At 40.1% G+C, this 19,382-nt stretch overlaps 1 protein-coding gene across 1 annotated transcript; it reads right to left on the reverse strand.

Annotated features, from left to right (window-relative positions):
- Nucleotides 1-2,026: 2,026 nt before the first annotated feature.
- LOC101829746 (vomeronasal type-2 receptor 116-like) lies at nucleotides 2,027-19,070 on the reverse strand. Its single transcript, XM_040734088.1, has 6 exons — nucleotides 18,880-19,070; nucleotides 13,515-13,806; nucleotides 12,379-13,182; nucleotides 10,405-10,635; nucleotides 6,312-6,435; nucleotides 2,027-2,925 (listed from the first exon to the last, which is right to left on the reverse strand). The coding sequence occupies exons 1-6, from the start codon at nucleotides 19,068-19,070 to the stop codon at nucleotides 2,027-2,029; spliced, it is 2,541 nt and encodes an 846-aa protein (XP_040590022.1).
- Nucleotides 19,071-19,382: the final 312 nt, after the last annotated feature.

Below are 19,382 nucleotides of genomic sequence, written 5' to 3' on the forward strand. Positions count from 1 at the left end.
CCATTTGCTCCCCCTTGTTCAGGTCAGCTGTTTCTGTGGGTTTCTGCAGTCTGGTCTTGACCCCTTTGCTCATCACTCCTCCCTCTCTGCAACTGGATTCCAGGAGTTCAAGCCTGGTTCCTTATAGAACCCAGGAGAACCAGCCAAGGAATGCTACCACCCACAATGGGCTGGACCTTCCCAATCAATCACTAGTTAAGAAAATGTACTACAGCTGGATCTTATGGAGGCATTTTCTTTGGGGGGGGTACTGGGGGGTTGAGGCAGAGTTTCTTTTTGTAGCCTTTGCTATCCTGCAACTGTCACTGTAGACCAGGATGGCCACAAACTCAGAGATCTCCTTGCTTATGCCTCACGAGTGCTGGAATTAACGGTATGTACCACTACCGGCCGACCTAGAGGCATTTTCTTAATTGAGGTCCCGTCCTCTCAGATGACGTTAGCTTGTGTCAATTGACACGAAGCTATCCAGCACAGGGTACTAGAGCTGAAAGGAGAAGTGGACTCATGCCTCATCTCTAACACAGAAGTAATCTCCAAGTAATAACCAACTGCAAAGGAAAATTTACATTCCTCCATAGGAGTATAAGTCGTGAAACCAACTGATTTTAAAAGTAGGCTGTGTATCCAACAGTAGATTGTCAACCGAAAATGAACTCAGTGGCATCTCTGGATGTTTCTTGTCTCACACTATCATGTCAGGGGGTTGTTTCTATGTCGGTTTTGTTTTGTTTTGTTTTATCATGTTGTTTGATTTTTTTTCTTCTATCACTTTACCATATGGGTTCTTTGAGTATACATTGTGGCTTCCAGTTTAGTATTTTGATGGTAATTTCAGAGTGTGCAAGTAAGTGGGTCTCTGATTCATCTGGCTTCTCTTGGGTCCTTGTCCTTCTGTTTTTATTTTTGGTTGTTTGTTTTTTGGTTGTTTGTTTGATTCGTTCATTCAATTCTAATCTTGTGTTTTTCATTTTATTATTTTAGTATACTTTATTTTAATATATTTTATCATATTATTATCCATTAGAATCCTGTTTGTATTCTAATGAGAGACAGAAATGGCTGGGTTCAGAGGGGAAGGAAGGTGGGGAGGAGCTGGGAGGATTAGAGGGACAGGAAGCCAAGATCACAGTATATTGTGTGAGGGAAAATATTCCAATGAAAGAAAACCAGTGTCCCACTGCAGAGTCTTTATAAAGATCTTCTATTGAAAGGAAATTCATTCCATTTCGATTGTATGTGTGCTCTGAGTGTATTATGTGTGTGTATGTATGCAAGTGTCCTTGGGTGCCAAAAAAGTGCATTGATCCTTTGGGGTTACTGTACAGGGGGTGAGAATTACATCTTATGAGGCCTGTGTCTTGCACTCAGCCACTTTGCAAGAGCAGTACATGATTTTGTCTGCTGGCACATCTCTCCAGCTTCTGCAATATTCTATCCACTTAGCAAAACAATACTCTCTCTCTCTCTTAAATTCTAGTCCACTCACTCCCAGGATACAACAGGATTCTCTGGTCTTCCCCCACAAGGGGTAGCATTGTTTTGACTTTATCTGCAAACCTGAGTTCACACACTTCTATATTTTTCTCACAATACTTAATTGCTGTTAAAATCCTGCATTTGCTAAAGATATCAAAAAGAAGCCTCTGAGCGTAGCGGGGAGAGGGGAAGTGTGGGGAGCAGGAAAAGAAAAGGGAGGCTGAAATGGGATTGGAATGCAAAAATTAAAATAATTTTTAAAAAAGAAGTCTCTGACTTTATTTCAAATCTTACTGTATATAAGAGAAGAAAAGAACGTTTTCACTCTGTACTAATGTCCAGTAGCTGAGTCTTATAAAATGAGTGGCTGAGTGGAAGAGAATAAGAGACACTGCAGAGAAAAGTAGTATACATGATACTGATTTTTAAAAATATCATTCGAAGTACCTGCAGAGCTAATGCATAGAAATCTTGCACTGCATTCTAATAGGTGGTTCAGTACCAACATTATATTTGTCAGTAAAATTTATACAATGTTTGTTCAGGATTATGTTTTCTCCCTTAACTTTTGAAGGGAATTTCTCTCTGGTCTTAACAAAATTATGTAGCACTTGGGGACAAAGATGCATCCCAGCAAGCCTGCACTGGAGGCTAAGATGGAGAAGACCTCCACAGCCACCATGACCTTGCCCTTGGTGCTGTGGTAGACAGGGAGAAAGGTGACCCAGACACTGCAGAACAAGAGCATGCTGAAGGTCAGCAACTTGGCCTCATTGAATGTGTCAGGGAGATTCCTGGCTAAGAAAGCCAGAATGAAGCTCCCCAGGGCCAGGGAGCCCAGGTAACCTAGGACACAGTAGAAGGCAGTACCTGAGCCCTTGTTGCACACAATGATGATGTGACCACGTTCAGAGTGTGCATCAGTGTCAACAGAGGGAGGAGAAGCTCCCAGCCAGATTGCACAGACAATAATTTGGATGATGGTGCAGAGGGGAATGATGTAGTTAGGTGCCCCTGATACCAGGAGCCACCTCATTCTTCTTCCAGGAGCAGTGACTTTGAAAGCCAAAACTACAGTCACTGTTTTGGCCAACACAGTGGAAACAGCCACAGTGAACACAACTGCATACGTTGTTTGCTGCAGGACACAGGTGACTGAGTTGGGACGGCCAATGAAGAGCAAGGAACAGAGGAAACAGAAGATGAGGGAGACGAGCAGGATGTAGCTGAGAGTGAGGTTATTGGCCTTCACAATGGGAGTGTCATGGTGCCTCACAAAGACACCAAGGACCAGGGCTGTGAATACAGACAAACACAAGGCCATGCAGGACAGAGCCATCCCCAAGGGGTCATCAAAGGCCAGATAGATCATGTCTTTCTGAATGCACTGGTTGTGCTCTGAGTTGGCATATTGGTCCTCTGGACACTTTAGACACTGATCCACACCTAGTGCAGAAAACAAAAGTATTGTTACTGCAGCTTCAGCATTTCTTATGTAATGTGGAAGCTTTGCAGCATCCTTGTTCGTTATCACTGAAGGTATAACTGAGGCTTTTCTGAACAGTAATGCTTCTGTGTCACAATGCCTGCCTTCTTCAAGGACAAACACAGATCCTATGGATTCACTATACCATGAATCTCCCTGTCTGAATTAGAAATAATGACCTCATAAGAGATGGAGACTTGGTCTTCTCCAGAGATAAGACCTCTTATAACTTTTATAAATTCCCATATGGTCAGCACCAAACACACGAATCAATTGTGTGTGTGCACTTGCACATGCATATGTGAAAGTAGTAAATGAAAAAGAGTATCTGAAAATAGTAAAATAAAAGGAGCTCGTGAGTTTTGGGTGGTTGCGTGGGAAATAGTATGGAGAGAAAGGGGGGTTATAAAATGATATAGGAAATTGTAAAAAAAAATACGATGCCCATTGTTGTGTACTCATAGGGTTACCCAATAGTTTATAAGAAACAATAATCGTACTAATAAAGGTAGAAAACACTGTATATACTTAGTATTCGGAAGTCCTTCATCTTATAACAGCACCTTTGGGATCACTCAGCATCTTCTTCCTTCCCTATTTTCCATCTGTATGAGACCTGATTGTCTTAATGCACTCAGTGGTGAAGGAGTTATTGATTGAATAGCATGAGCAAGACAACATGATAACTCTCAATTGAGAGTGGTAACACAGAATATTTGAATTGAGCAATTAATACCCCATTTATAAATTGGAATTTCCACCATAGCAAGTGTAGGAAATATGATGATAACTGTGCTATGTTGTGGATAATTATGGAGAGCAATGATGTGCTGCCAGAATTTTAAGTCATTCCATCAAAAAAAATAACAACCTAGCATTGATGTCCAGTTATGATTACAGTCTTTTTGCTGGTTGTTGTTGTTTAAGGAGCTGGAGAGATGGCTCAGCTGTTAAGAGTATATTTTGCTCTTACAGACAGCCTACGTCCACTTTCCACTACCCATGCATACCAAGTGACATATTACCAAATATAACTCCTGTACAAAGGGCATTGGTTGGCTCTGGTGGCCTTCAAATAGACCTGTCCCTGTATACACTTACTACCCTCTACATACATCCAATTAAAACATTAGTAAGCATACAAGTTTGCTTTTTGTAGGTTTTTATTATTATAAATGAACTCTATACTTATTTATCTTAAAATTATTTTGCTACAATCTGTTGAGTTATGTATATGTATGTGTGCTTGTAGCATGCAAGATGTGAAGAATGCTTCTTGTAGGAGCCAACTCCAATGGGAATCATCCTCGAATGAACTCAGGTCATTAACTTTAGTGGCAAGAGATTTCCCGGTTAACTCTTCTCACTAACCCTAAATGTCTTTTCTTAATGTTCTTGTCATCATAGACAATGACTGCCAATAAAAGTGAAAAATGATTCTGTCTTCAACATTGTATTTGGCCATCTCCCAATTGGTTACAAGATGACTTATATGCATTGTGTATATCAAATTATCATTTGAGTAACTGTGGCTATTCCTTTCACTACAAAACTATTCTGTTTATAGTATTGTGGCATTGTTCACTGCTACTGTGTATGAAAGTCTTTAGTAGGATGGTGATAGGTTAAAGGAAACCTGGGAACACCCAAATAAAGAATAACAGATATACATTTGGGGAGCACTCACACAATGGTGGTAAATAACTGCCACAGTCTTCTGTCCCTGGAGGTACAGCATTTCCATGCAGGATGATCCAAACACCACCCAAGAGAGCCTGAGTGAGCCCCTCCTCATCCTTATAAGGGGTCACTTCTTCATATCAAAGCCATGCCCTAAGGCCATTACCTCAAGTCTATTGGTGCAACAAGATGTCACTACAGTAGGACACCTTTATCAACAACATGTGTCCGCACTGATCCCTACTTTTTTATATGAAATCATATGGACCCTGTAAACAGGAGCACTGGTAATTGCATGCTATAGCGCTGCCTCACATTTAGGTATTTCCTCATAATCTTACCCATAATTTCTAATTTCTACTCTTTAGTCACCTGATATCCTACAATGACATCAGTCTCCATAGTCTCTGGGAATCTCTCGATCATGCATGTAACAGCTCTTGCTTCATCCCACAGGCTCCGTTGCTCACTCTTACTGCAGCCTTATGGTACCACCATGAACTCACATCTTCATGTTGTCTTTCCTGCTCATCTCTAAGCTAAGTGACAACACAAAATACTGCTCGTTCATCAACTGCTGTATGGACAGCATTGCTGTCACCACACAATAATTATTTACCATCCCAACACATGGTGACTCAATGTCTGTCTTCATCAGCAATGCTTATGGGCAGGGACAAGATGAAGATCTGTAGGATTCATGAGCTCAGTGGCAGGTGAGATGGCTCAACAGTTAAGAGTGCTTACAGCTATTGCAGAAAACAAGGTTGTGGACTCAGCATCCACATGGAACCTTATACCCGTCTATAAATCAAGTTCCAGGCATTGCGTGTACTATTTTTGGCCTCCACAATCTTCTACACGTACATGGTTTACACAAACTCGCAAAGAAAGACATACACACATACATTCAAGAAGGATAAGTGAATAACCACATATTTAAAATATTCTGACTCCAATGTAGTCCACATGTACCTTTAGAGGTATATAATCATTGGGATAGATACATTGCACAATTCCCTCAAAGGGCTGTTTTGATTTATCCAAGCACTTTCTTTTAGAAAATACTACCTGCAATGAATTTTCAATGAGTCCAAAATGTTATTTTTAAGGACATTGTTATTAATCATATACTTGTAAAGACAAAATTAGGAAAGGAATAGATATTATCTGTGCTATAACAGGGCCACAGAAACTAGTAGGTCCCTAACCCCAGCTCAATTGATTCCATGTTAGAAGTACCATTTAGACTGTAAAACTCAACACATAGTCATCACCACCTGCAAAACTAAAACAAAGGCCTAGTCCATCACAGTTATTGTAGATCCGGAAATGTCTCAAAATGTATTAATCTTGACTTTTAGCTTCTGTAGGGCTGCTTCCAGCTAAATGCTCTTGTTAACTGAAGTAAGTCAACCCAGAACATCGTTCTTGTGCTTAAAAGCTCACCCTGAGAAAGGCTCAGTACTACCTTGGGATCCTGAATGCACATTGTATTTGCCAGCTGGCTAATATATATGTTAGTTAGAATAAACCTATGTCTGAGCAATCTTCTCTGGTGGACACTGCACAACAGTGCCACTTTCTTCCAGGCCCCTTCAATGTTGCAGTGTGGATGGGAGAAGAAATCAATCTGGAGGATTTCTACCCACAGAAGACACTTCACCTGTCTCGTTGGAAATCTCATTTTCTGGGCAGGGGACACAATCAAAACAGCAGACCACCATTCCCTCATGATGGAATTTTCTGAATCCAGGATGACAATCAACACTGCACACAGAGGATGGTACCTGAGGAAAATCAGACATATGCCGGGTCAGAAGTGTGCTGACTCATTTAACATTTATAGCATCTCATCATGTTGAGTAGTTAAGAAGTTTACATTCTACAGATGACCTGAGTGGTTACATTTCATTCAGTACATTGTACAAGACCATTCATGAGTATTTTAGAACAAGTTGATGCTAAGTTGAGGTGATTCCCAACTATTACAATTCAGACCTAGCAGTACACATTGTGTGAGCACTGTAATGACTGAACTGTCTACCCCACCCACCCATTTGCCAGTCAGGTTTTCTCAGCTTGTGACAAAGCAGAGTCACAAGAGAAAAAGGAATCTTAACTGAGATATTTGTCTCCATCTAACTGACTTCTGATCACCTTTGTGAAATACTTTCTTAATTGCTTATTGATTCTGGGAAAGACCACCATGCCTGGTCCCATTCTGCATTTAGTGCAAATGCTTGAGTTCCTCGCCATGTAGTACAATGTCTTTCGTGCTTTGTCTTTTTTTTTTTTTTAGAAGATTTATTTGTTTAATGTATGTGAGTACTCTATCTGCATGTACAACTTTATACCAGAAGAGGGCATCAGATTTCATTAGAGATGGCAATGAGCCACCATGTCGTTGCTCGGAATTGAACTTTGGATCTCTGGAAGAGCAGTTGATGCTCCTAACCACTGAGCCATGGCTCCAGCCCCCTATGCTTTGTCTTGTACCAACTTATTTTGTCAAAATATGTATCTTTTGGTCTTCTTAGGGATCTTTTTTCTGTTTTTTTGTTTGTTGTTTTTCTATGAAGGGACGCTGGACATTGCTAGAGACCTTTTTTGTATCTTTTTAGAGGATCTTATTATTACTGTTCTAGGGTATATTTATGTGACACATTGTACTTGATTGGTTTGTGTATGTTGAAGAATCCTTCCATTCCTGTAAAAAAGTCATCTTGGGTATAGAATTTGGCCTTTCTGATATGCTGTTGAGATCTGTTTGCCAGTACTTGAGAATGTTTTCAAACCAAGTTCATAGACTGGCCTACAATTTTCTTTCTGATGCCTTTACTGTTGAAACTCTGTTCTTTTTCCCAAGAGCAGTTTGTCCCTTGTGAGCAACCAATTGTTGTTTGTTTTTTTAAAAAACAATTTCCTTGTCTGTGTCCTGTTGTGGAATATTAGTTGAAGATGTGTTACATTTGTTCTTGTTGTGGAATATTTGTCTAATGATGCAAAGATGTGGTACATTCTTTTATGTTGCAATTGTTTAAGTCTGTGAAGCTGTGTTACTTTGCCTGTCTAAAATACCTGACTGGTCTAATAAACAGCTGAACGTCCAATAGCCAAGCAGGAGAGAGAATAGTTCAGGCGGGCATGCAGTGAGAATAAATAAGAGGAGAGAGAATAGGAAAGAACATAAAGACGGGGAAAGCAGAGAAGCAGGAAAGAAGACACCAGGGCGGCCACAGAGCTGCAAACCAACAGCCATGGAGTAAGAAGCAAAGAAAGGTTTGCAGAAACAGGGCAAAGTAAAAGTCCAGAGGCAAAAGGAGGATGGGATAATTTAAGGAAAGCTGGGTAGAAACAAGCCATTCAAAGGCCAGGCTTTCATAAGTAAGAATAGGACACTGTGCATTTACTAGGGAGCTGGGTGCAAAGGCCCCAAAGAGACAAAGAGTAAGAGTAAATGAAGAAACAACTGCAATGAAATCCTGTGATTTGAGAGTGGTAGTATCCAAATTCAGTTATTATGGAAATTTGTCTGTTGATTATAATCAATTTGTGGTTTTGTAAATTTTGATACATTTCTAACCTTTGTTTTTTTATCTAGTGGTCTGGTCTAGTATAGTCTATGCAATTCTGTGACCTTCAGTGTTCATCTTAATATTCCATGAGAAGAAGTTCTTCAAGTATCTTTCATAGTACTGTTCTATTGGCTATATGATCCTGCAATTTGTGTTCACTAATTTATCCACCTTCTTTAAACTATGAAGGATAGTTTAAAGATACTACCTCTTTTTAAAGGGTCTATGAGAAAGCTACTGTTATTATGATGGGGCCATTCATTGAAGTTGAACTTCTGTCTTGAAATTTCCCTTTACCTGCATAGTTCAGATTTCAAGTAATATTCAGTAGGGGCAGATCCTTTTCTGAACCTGTGTTTGGCGTTCTGACTGCCTCCTATAATGTTATTAGAAATAATTTGGTGCCTATCCCATGTTGTCCTTCTCCTCTTGTGTTGGTGCTGTGTTAATTTAGTCTTTTATTGGTATCCCCTGAGTCTCTTATGTTTCCTTCATCCTTCCCTATTGTTCTATCTTTGTCATAGTTTGAATTCAAATTGATCTGGCTTGTTCCAAGTCCTGAGTGTCTGTCTTCTACTTAAGACATTCTCTTATTAAGACATTTTATACTGTATGTTATTCAAACTGTTGTCTTTCATTTTTAAAATATCAGTATGAATTCTTCAGTGTTATTGAACCTTTATTGAATTTCTGTCACATCCTCACTCAATTACTCATTGGGTGCAAGTGTTTTAGAAGTGATTTAATTGATCTTAGTGGTAATTTGTGTGCTCTTTGATTTTTCTGGAACATCTTTGCAATTAATATTTGAAGTATTTGTTTGATATGTCATTGAATTCACTATAACTGTAGCCTATGACTATATCATTTGGAGTCATATTGCCTTAATGTTTTCAAGTATCTTTTGCTTCTGCATTGTGATTTGAATATCTGGAATGGGACTCATGTTGGGTTATTTTTAGTTCTCTTATCCTTTTGATGTTTTTAACATTCAAGTTAGGCCTGACAGAAGCAGGCTGGTGAAATATTGCATTCTTCTGACATAGTGGTACAGCTCAGTAACTAAACTTTTAGCTCACTTATTCTGCTCCCTGAGGATAGTTTTCTAGAATATTAACTGTTGGTTTCACTCTATCTGAAAAACCTGAGATATCAGTTCAGATTATGTCTGCAAACTTTCCTGAAATTAATGTCTTTCAAAGTCCAAACACAATGCTGTAGTAGGCGATGTAGCTCAGATACTATGAAACCAGACACACCAGAATCAATACCTATAATACACCAGGGGCACATAATGATATTTTATTCACAAATTTCCTCAAAATTAAATTTTTATGACTATGAATACCTGTCTTGGAAACAAGATGAATATTTTTTGTTTGTTGCTTGTTTGTCTTAAGGAGTTATGCAAGAATTAAGGTACAAAGACATGTTCTTCTAGTGAGACATTTCTTTAGAAGTTATAATTCAGGGCTGGAGAGGTGACTCAGCAAACAATAGCACTTGCTATTCAATGCCCTACTACTGTACTTGGGCTAAAAATTGTCTTCAGCTCCTGGCATCCTCAGCTACCTCATACTAATATGGAACTAATATATACAGGCAAAATATCCATGTAAATAAGAAGTCTAAAAACACAAGTTATAATTAATGAAATACCTGAGATGGGCCATGAAAATGTTAATGTATTTTTAGTGATATTGTCAATTGGGACCTTCTGGTCCAAGTGATAACATAAAATTATATGATATAAATTAATGACTTGCATATCTGCTCTTTCTTCCAAATTTTTCCTCACAGTTAGCTTCAGTCTTTTCAGTATCTGGCATAGAGTTCAATGGAATAGAAGAAAAGCAATGGGTAGTAATCAGAGTGATAACAAGAGGATATTGATAAGTTTACTGGAAGTAATACCAAACACAGCTAGTTCTATTTTTGTTTACAAATCAGCATTTCTGATATGATAAAAGTACATCACATGCACATCTTAGATTTTCAGATAATTACTAAAATTATCATATTTTTAAAAATTTGGAGCAGAAACATAGTCTAGAAGTCTAAAACTGAGTCTTTATGTTACCAGCGATTTAATTTCACTAAGTCACAGGGATACCCAAATGATCTCACTTGGCAGAAGTTATTGCTGTGTAGTATGCATCAGTACAGTTAGGTCAGACCCACCTGTCTAGTCCCCGAGGCCCACTCTATTATATCTTCAGATAAATGGAGTTGATGACCACGTGGAAAATGAGTAGGATTAAACTCTCCTACTTTCACCTTAAGTCCAACACCATGGGGGAAACTCCGGATAAGGTAAATGTCATATTCTGCCTTCAGTTTTTCTTTCTGATTCATATTTATTGCATCTCCAACTGGGTTAATGAAGTGAGTTTTCTTCAAACGTAGGTGAAGCTGAAAGAGAGACAGAAATCTATAATCTATATGCTCTTACTTTTTCAGAAAATCTGCTGTGATTTCATCTTGATGCAACTTCATTGAAGGTGGCTGTGGTGATATCTTGCCTGTACAAATAAAGCCTGTCTGAGGAAAAGAGAATGGAGCTTGCCCCTAACTGATCATAGAGGTCTGTGGATCTGTACAGACAGACAGGAAGTGTGATAACTGGATGGAAACTATATATAAGCAGTGAGAAAGAAGGACTCACTCTCCTGTCTGCTGAGACATTAAAGAGGTAAGGTGTGACTGTGCTTGATCCATATTCTCTCTAAGAGTCTCATGATCCCATGTAAAGATTTTCAGGTCACTTATGTAAACTATCATATCCTCTGCAAACAGTCAAAGTTTGATTTCTTCCTTTCCAATTTGTATCCCCTCGACTTCCTTTTATTGTCTTGTTGCTCTAGCTAGAACTTCAAGTACAGTATTGAAGAGATATGGAGAGAGTGGACAGCTTTTTCTTGTTCCTGATTTTAGAGGAATTGCATTGAATTTCTCTCCATTTAGTTTGATTTTAGCTGTTGGTTTACTGTATATTGATTTTATTATGTACAGGTGTGCTATTGTTATCCCTGATCTCTCCTGGACCTTTATCATGAAGGGGTCTTTGATTTTGTCAAAGGCTTTTTCAGCATGAAGTGAGATGATCATGTGGTTATCTCCATTTCTACAGCCAAAAGAGATATCTATGAGCTTCCATTAAAAAAGAAAGAGATAACTGCCAGATAGTCTGGGAAACAGGATCCACCCTAAGAGAGATATGCATGGTACCCCAGAGAAGGGGAGTGGGACAGAATCTCCTGAGGGGATTGAGGGCACAGGCAGTGGGCAAGAGGGGGGAAGGAACCTGTGAGAAAGAGACACAGAATATCAGATATACACATACTCACATACACAAGTGCACACATAGTTACTGAACTGAGTCTCAGCATTAATTCCTGTGTTATTCTCTCAGAAAATCAAGAGATTAAGGTCCCATGAGCCGAGGGTAATGTCTGAGTCAGCTGAGTACACTGACATCAACCATGCCCTATAGTGAACATCACACAAATGACAATTTAAAAAAGTCATGCCAGGAGGTGGTGGCACATGTCTTTAATCCCAGGACTCAGGAGGCTGAGGCAGGAGGATCTCTGTGAGTTCAAGGCCAGCCTGGTCTACAGAGTGAGTTCCAGAACAGGCTCCGAAGCTACACAGAGAAACTATATCTGAAAAAGGAAACAGTGTCACAGCTGGGTGTAGAAGCACAGTCTTTTAACACCAGAAGCACTCAAGAGGCAGCGGTGTGTAGAACTCTGATTTCAGGGTCACCCTCTTCACAGTATGTTTCAGGACACCTATAGCTACAAAGTGAAACCATGTCCCCAAGACAAAATAAAAGGTCAAGGTCTCATCTTGGAAGGATTTTATGAAAAAAGTATTGATTCTTTTTGCGATATTAGGATAGGTCTGACGATGTTGAGGTCATATGTAACAACAGCACTGAATTTGACTGACTAATTATATCTCCACTCCACTGCCTTTGTCTTAAAAGCTTCTAAGCACATCTAGATATACTTCCTTGGCAGAAAACTAAAAGTTCAGAAATCCTTCTGTGCTGGGAAAGATTATCCTAGCATCTTTGTTTTGAGCATCTGAGAGACTCTTAAAGAATATCACATTGATGACAACAAGTACCATCCTTGGAAGATACAGTACCTCTGAGCAGTCAGAATTCAGCAAACTTCCCCTCCTGATTGGCTGATTTTCTACTTGTTGAAGAAGCAAGTCATGGAGGGCATGGGCCACAGCATAAACAGCATTGTACACATCATAACTGACATCACTAAAGACTATGTCAAAATGCTGTGGCATTAACCATTCTAGCGAGGCATTCGATGAGCAGTTCTCCAGTGTCTTACACTTAGACGTTGAGGCTTCACAGTCAAAATACATCCACCCCAGTCTTGACAGGAAAATGTCTGTGAATTTACAAGGGTCGAATACCTGAACATAATTTTTTAAGCCAGAAATCTCACCATGGTGGTGTGCAAAAGCCAGAGTACCACGAAATGAGTCAAGGGTGAAGTCCCTGTTACTTGTAATGACATCCCACTGTGAGGTGGTGACCCATATTCTCTGTAAACCTAGAGAGTCCCACATTCTAAAGCTCACAGCTAGAGTACTGTCTGTGTCGCCATAAATGATAACAACATTTGTGGATGATGTCACAATTTGGTTGTAATACACTTCAGCTCTTGACATGTATAAGTATGTGTCGACTGGGGTCATGATCACAAAGGCTAAGCAGACTCTTTTAGCTTTAGTTTCTCCTCTCAGATCTGAGAGAAACTGGGTACCCTGGTCATCATCTGAGATGGCCAGCCCAACCCAGTTCCAGCTGAAATGAAATATGAGGGAGACCATGGCCAGGGCCAGAGCTGTGTCCTTGGGGGCCATCTGATGCAGATATGGAAATTGTTCCTCATCACTCAGGATGGGGTAGAAAGGTCCATAGGTGAGCTAAAGGACATAAAACACAGGGATTCGCATGAGATAGATAATTGTGAGAAATTACAATGGAAGCTCTGAAGTGTTTGAAGCACCAGTATTGAATGACAAGAAAGGCATTTTCCCTAGTATTGCAGTTATATTATACTTACTAGGGACCTGCAAAAATCATTTTTCTACAAATTACTCAAGGAAAATCCCCTTGGCTGCTAATTCTTCTTCTCATCTATATATCAAACAATGAATTGTGAATTCCTACATGGATTTACATGAATGTGAAGCCCATCTCCCCCTTATACGCTCCAGAAGATAGATTCCAGATGTTCCCACCCAAACAACCTCACCTGTAGACATTTGTAGAGCTGTGTGTATGGCGCCAGGCTCATAGATATTGCTAATATTGGTCCTGTAATTGCTACTTGACATTTGAAGTCATCTCCACAGATGTTGTTAAGGAGAAGAAAATGTCTTTTTGCATCAAGGTTTATGAAATTTCGAAATGCCTGTTTGTCATTGCAATTGTTAGTGAAGAAGTAAAATATTAGAGACACATTTGGTAGAAGGTGTGGATTCCCGTTGATTTCTTCCAAGGCAAAAGCCAAGGGAAAAGCAAACTGGTAGTTTCTGGTTGATATTCTGAAAATACAGGCACAGGATTTATTATGGATAAGGCTCTATAGATGAATGCTTTGTAGCTGATACAAAGACTATCATTCTGAATTCAATGTCATTTTCAGCTAAACCTTGACAAATTCCCCTGAGTTGTAAGGTTGGAAAAGCGTGCAATGCTTAAGAGCTTGTGAAAACATAAAACGTTGATGAGAGTGGATGTCACAAAAATAAGAAATGTGTTCTTGTCCTCTTTGACAGAGAATTTCGCCTTAGCTCTATGAGTACTGGATGTCTATTTGGTAAAATATATGTGTGTATATCTGTATGAGCTCTTGACAATGCTGTTCTCAAGGGAGGCAAGGAGAGGAAGCTGGATCCTACAGAGCTGGAATTTATGTGGTTTTGAGGTGCCTGGACACATCAGTGTTTGAACTCAGGTTCTTTGAGAGAACAGCAAGTACTCTTTAATGTGATCCATGTCTACAGCCCCAGTTCATAACTTCTTTATATATTCTAGATATCCTTTAATCTAGTATAACTAGTAGATATTTTCCCATCTGTTTGTAGGCTGCCACTTACCTTGCTCATAATTTCTTTGAATGTAGGCAAAACTAAGTTTATACAACCACACTGATAATTTTCGGTCTTATTTCCTGAGTTTTTCAATATTTGTAAATGTTTCCTCCATGTTTTCTCTATCAGTTTCATGGATTCCGGACTAGCTAGCACTTAAGTCTTTGATCCATTTCCATTTGGACTTGATTTGGGACAGGATAATGGTTGGAGACACTTCTTTACTACCTCTAGATGACAGTGTTTCCACTTGAGTTTGTTTTTTTATTTTATTTAATTTAACTTTTTACTTATGTTACTTCCAGCTCCCTCTCCCTCCCCTCCTCCCCTGCCCCCAAACCCCTCACCCTCACTCAATCTCACCCCACCTCCCCAGGGAGGGTAAGGCCTTCCATGGGGGATTTTAATCCCGGGCAGGGTCTTGGCACTCCCCAATACTGTCCAGACTGAGAGAGCATACCTCAATGTGGCATGGGCTCCCAAAGTCCATTTGTATGCCAGGATGAATACTGATCTACTATCCAAGGCCCCATAGATTACTGAGGCCTCCTCGCTGACACCCAGATTTGGGGGTACTTGGTCAGTCCCATGTTGGCCTCTCAGCCATTAGTCTGGGGTCCAAGAGCTCCCAATTGTTCAGGTCAGCTGTCTCTGTGGGTTTCACTGGCGTGGTCTTGACCCCTTTACTCATCACTCCTCCCTCTCTGCAACTGGTGTCCAGAAGTTCAGTTGAGTGTTTAACTGTGGTTGTCTGCCTCTGCTCCCATCAACCACTGGATGAAGGCTCTTGGATGGCATATAAAGTAGTCGTCAAACTTATTATCAGGGAAGGGCATTTAAGGTAGCCTCTCCACTATTGCTTAGTTTGCCAGTTGGTGTCATCCTTTTGGTTCTCTGGAAATCTCACTAGTGCCAGATCTCTCCCTAAACCTATAATGACTCCCTCTATTATGGTATCTCTCATCCTGCCCTCTTCTACTCTTCCCCCGACTCAAACTTCATGGTACCCCATGTCCTCCTCTTCCCTCCTCTTCTCCCGCTCTCTTTTCCCCAGCTCCCTTTTCCCTGCCCCCATGCTCCCATTCCACTCAGGAGATCCTGTCCCATTCCCCTTCTCTGGCATACCACACCCTTAGGCATATACTCAAAAGATGCACATTCATACAACGAGGACGTGTGTTCCACTATGTTCATAACAGCATTATTAGTAATAGACAGAACCTGGAAGCAACATAGATGCCCCTCAAATAAAGAGTGGATGGAGAAAATGTGGTACATTTACACAATGGAGTACTTCTCAGTAGAAAAAAAATGGGATATTGAAATTTGCAGGCAAATGGATGGCACTTAGAAGAAACCATCTGAGTGAGGTAACCCAGTCACAAAAAAACAAAAATGGTATGAACTCACTCATATGTGGATTTTAGACATGGATCAGGGGTATACCAGCCTACAATCCCACTGCCAGAGAGTCTGTGAAATAGGGAGGTTCCAAAGAAAGACTCTTAATATAGCACTTGTAAAATAAGTGGTGATCCTGCTGGCTTCCTTGTAGAGAAGCAAGGATGATTTAGGATAGGGAAATATGGAAATGTAATGTATCACAGAAGTGTCTTGAGAAAGGCATCACCATGTCATTTTGCAAGATGCAAAAAATATTTTGGACAAAATTTCTATCTCTCTTGTGACAAATTCCCAAAATATGGAAGAAATAAAAGGATATTATACTGCAATGATTATTTCTATTAACTTGACTCAAACACAGGGGTGGATTTCATCACATTGGATTCAGGCATGTCTGTCAAGGCCTTTTATTTATTGTTGATTGATGTATATGGGCCCAGATCACTGTGGGTCATATCATTCCTGTGCAGATAGAACTAGGTTGTATAAGATGGCAAGCTGAGCAAGCCATGGAGAGAAAGACAGTGGGTGAAGTTCCTCCATGGTTCCTGCCACTGCTCCTGCTTGAGATTCTGACCTGTCTTCCTTCAGTGATGGACTGTGATCAGGGTATAAAACCAAGACAAGACATCTACTCTACAAGCTTCTTTTGATCAGTAATTGATAACATAACCATTTAGGCTGAGTTTTTCATCAGGGCCACTGGTCAAATCTTACCAAGCATCCTTTTCCCAAATAACCATATACATACTTCGTATCAACTATAAAAGCTTGTTCTATAGCTTAGGCCTATTCCTAACTAGGTATTAAAACTTTAATCACCACATATTTCTATCTATGTTCTACCATGTGGCTCGGCACCTTATCTTAGCACCATAAGTTCACGACTTGCTTCTCTGCATCTCCTCAGGACTCCTTGACTGTGCCTATCTTCTTCCTGGCACCCTCCTTGTCTGGCTCTCCCACCCAGTCTCTGTCTGCCCAATTATAGGCCAGTCAGCTCGTTATTAACCATTGAGAGAAAAATATACATTGCGCATAAATTGTTCCTCAGCAGCAACAGAGCAAACTAAAACACATAACACTGTAATAACGTTTGTGACAAGGAGCCAACAATGTAATAAATGGAAAGAAACTGTGTTATCTCTGATAAAACCAGAAACAAGACAAGGGCATTCATACCATCCATTTTGGTATAAGGACGGGACAGAGTCATACAGGGTAACTCTGGTTGGCCAGGAACATACTATGTCCACCATGCTAGCCTCAAAACCACACAGTTCTGTCTGCCTCTTCTCCTGATGACTAATAGTAATGAAGTTCACTGCCATGTCTAGCTTCTTTCTCCATTTTATGCTGTGCAGGGACTGAAGTCTTAGACAAAGTAAAAGGACATGAGATGACATATATGACATCTTTATTATTGTATAATAATAAAGCAAGAAGCCAAAGTTTACACACTTGAAGAAGATATGCTTCCATATTTGAGATCCAAAACACTCTAACCAAAAAGTTTACATCCAGATGGCAAGATGCAAAATCAACACAAAACTCAGTTGCTTGCTTACATACAAAGAACACATTTGCTGAGAAAGAAATTAAGAAAACCCCATTTACAGTTAACGCAGAAATATGGCTGAATAAACTTAGTGAAAACTTGAAGGCCATTGAAAATGAAGACTTTAAATTAATGAAGAAATTGAATGTATTTCATTAGAAGGTGGCAAAATCTTCCATATATATATACAGGAAGACTCAATAGTGTAAAAATGTCTTCTTTAAAAACTTAGAGACATAGTGCTCACTCAGAATTAATGCTTTTCTTTGTATAAAGGGAAAAATGTGTTGAAACTCATACGATAAACTAAATATCCTAGATCAGCAAAGCAATCCTGAGCAAAAGGAATAATGTTTGGCATGTCATCATACCTGATTCCAGAAACAATGTGAACAGCAACCCCATCACAATGCCAGCACAAACAGACTTTTACATCAATAGGATAGAAATGTTCAACTAAGAAATGAAACTCTGCACATGCAACTCAAAGAAACAACGAGTCCTTAACCTATAGGGATGGCCTGGTGGTCTAAATTTGTGTATTTGAGAAATAACTATCAGCAATTTTCAAACTTAAATGCGTGTAGTGCCCACATTGGTAATATATGCAGCTATGCTTAGTAAAATTACTGAAAGACATGCAGAGGTAAATGTAAAATAAGTATCAGAGAATAAAAAAATCAGACTTAAACACAGCAGGCACATACATCTTCTCCAGTGCTAGAGATGACCCATGATGAAACCTCTTCATCCCAGTTCTCAACGTTAACAGCTACCACAGGCAGCTCCTACCACTCTAGGAATGAGATGGAGAGTAAGCCATCACCACTGTAAGTGATATCCTAGATTTCTCCAGATGAAAACACAGCAGGCCTGGTTTAGACATTCCCTCTTGACTTTGACGATGGAGAAAAACCTGTCCTTTGTAATCCCCAAAAGCCTGCAACTGTGCATTTGCTCAGTTGATGGAAAGGCAAATGGGACACCCAAGTACCTCACAGTGGTCATATCTTGTACATCTATGTCCTCACAACTTCAGAGGTGTGGAGTGAACACATGTAGAGTCTCTGAAAGCTTAACTAAGTGGCTGCATGGATACTCTCCCCAGTGAGGAATGGCACAACCATTAGTGACCCTGACTCTGCACTAGAAGTCACACACTGATAGAAGTGACACCAGCAGACTCTGGAAGAGACTTGAATGCTCCTTGTGACTACTGAACTCATTGCAGTAGTCTGCAGTTTCTCTTGATAGGACACCACTGGATATTTCACAATGGCACCTGGTGCAAAGGAAGGTTATCTATGATGGAGCAAGGTGGAGAATGCTGTTTTCAGCCTTGTAAATGGAGGCTAACTGGAAGAAAAATTAAAAAGTATCACTGTTTGGTAGTTAAAAAAACTGATTATTAAAAAGCAAAATATATTTTGGGCCGGTTCTTGGTTTTAAGGTTGGAACAAGAGGACCGAAGACTCACAGCATCACTCTGCTCATCCAGTCATCCACACACCTCTCCTAAGTTATTCATCATTACATTTACATGAAAATGCAAACGCACTTACAGATTATTCAGAAGAAAGTCTAAATTCTCTTTCTCCGTCGGGCTTGGCACTGTAATAAGGAAAAAGACGCAACCGGTCTCCACATCTCTGTCTTCCTTCTGCTTCATTCTCCAAAAGCACTTGGGGTGAGTGAAACTAGACATGATGGAGGGGATATTCAGGAGCCAGAAGAAGAGAACCAAGGTGAGCATCTGGTCCTGCCTCCGAAGCCGTAAACTGGTAGTATGGACTGTGGATGCAGATCAGTTTATCAGAAGGATATCCATGTATACACATCTACTTTTATGTCTGCTGCCTGAAGGAGAGGGCAGCTGTCTGGCTGAGATGCTTTGCTGTCAGCTGGTGCCACTACCCTGGAGAAATGTCAAGCACTCTCTGACCTGGGGCTCTCCACCTGAGGTCCACACTAGAGGTAAAAAACATGGGTTGAAAAATATATCTGACGGCATCTCAGCCTCAGGTCTCATGACATCACGGTAATCCCTGGATATTGTGGCCCGTGG

Source organism: Mesocricetus auratus, unplaced genomic scaffold (assembly GCF_017639785.1).
Source record: "Mesocricetus auratus isolate SY011 unplaced genomic scaffold, BCM_Maur_2.0 Super-Scaffold_100037, whole genome shotgun sequence".
In the NCBI taxonomy this organism is placed as follows: domain Eukaryota; kingdom Metazoa; phylum Chordata; class Mammalia; order Rodentia; family Cricetidae; genus Mesocricetus; species Mesocricetus auratus.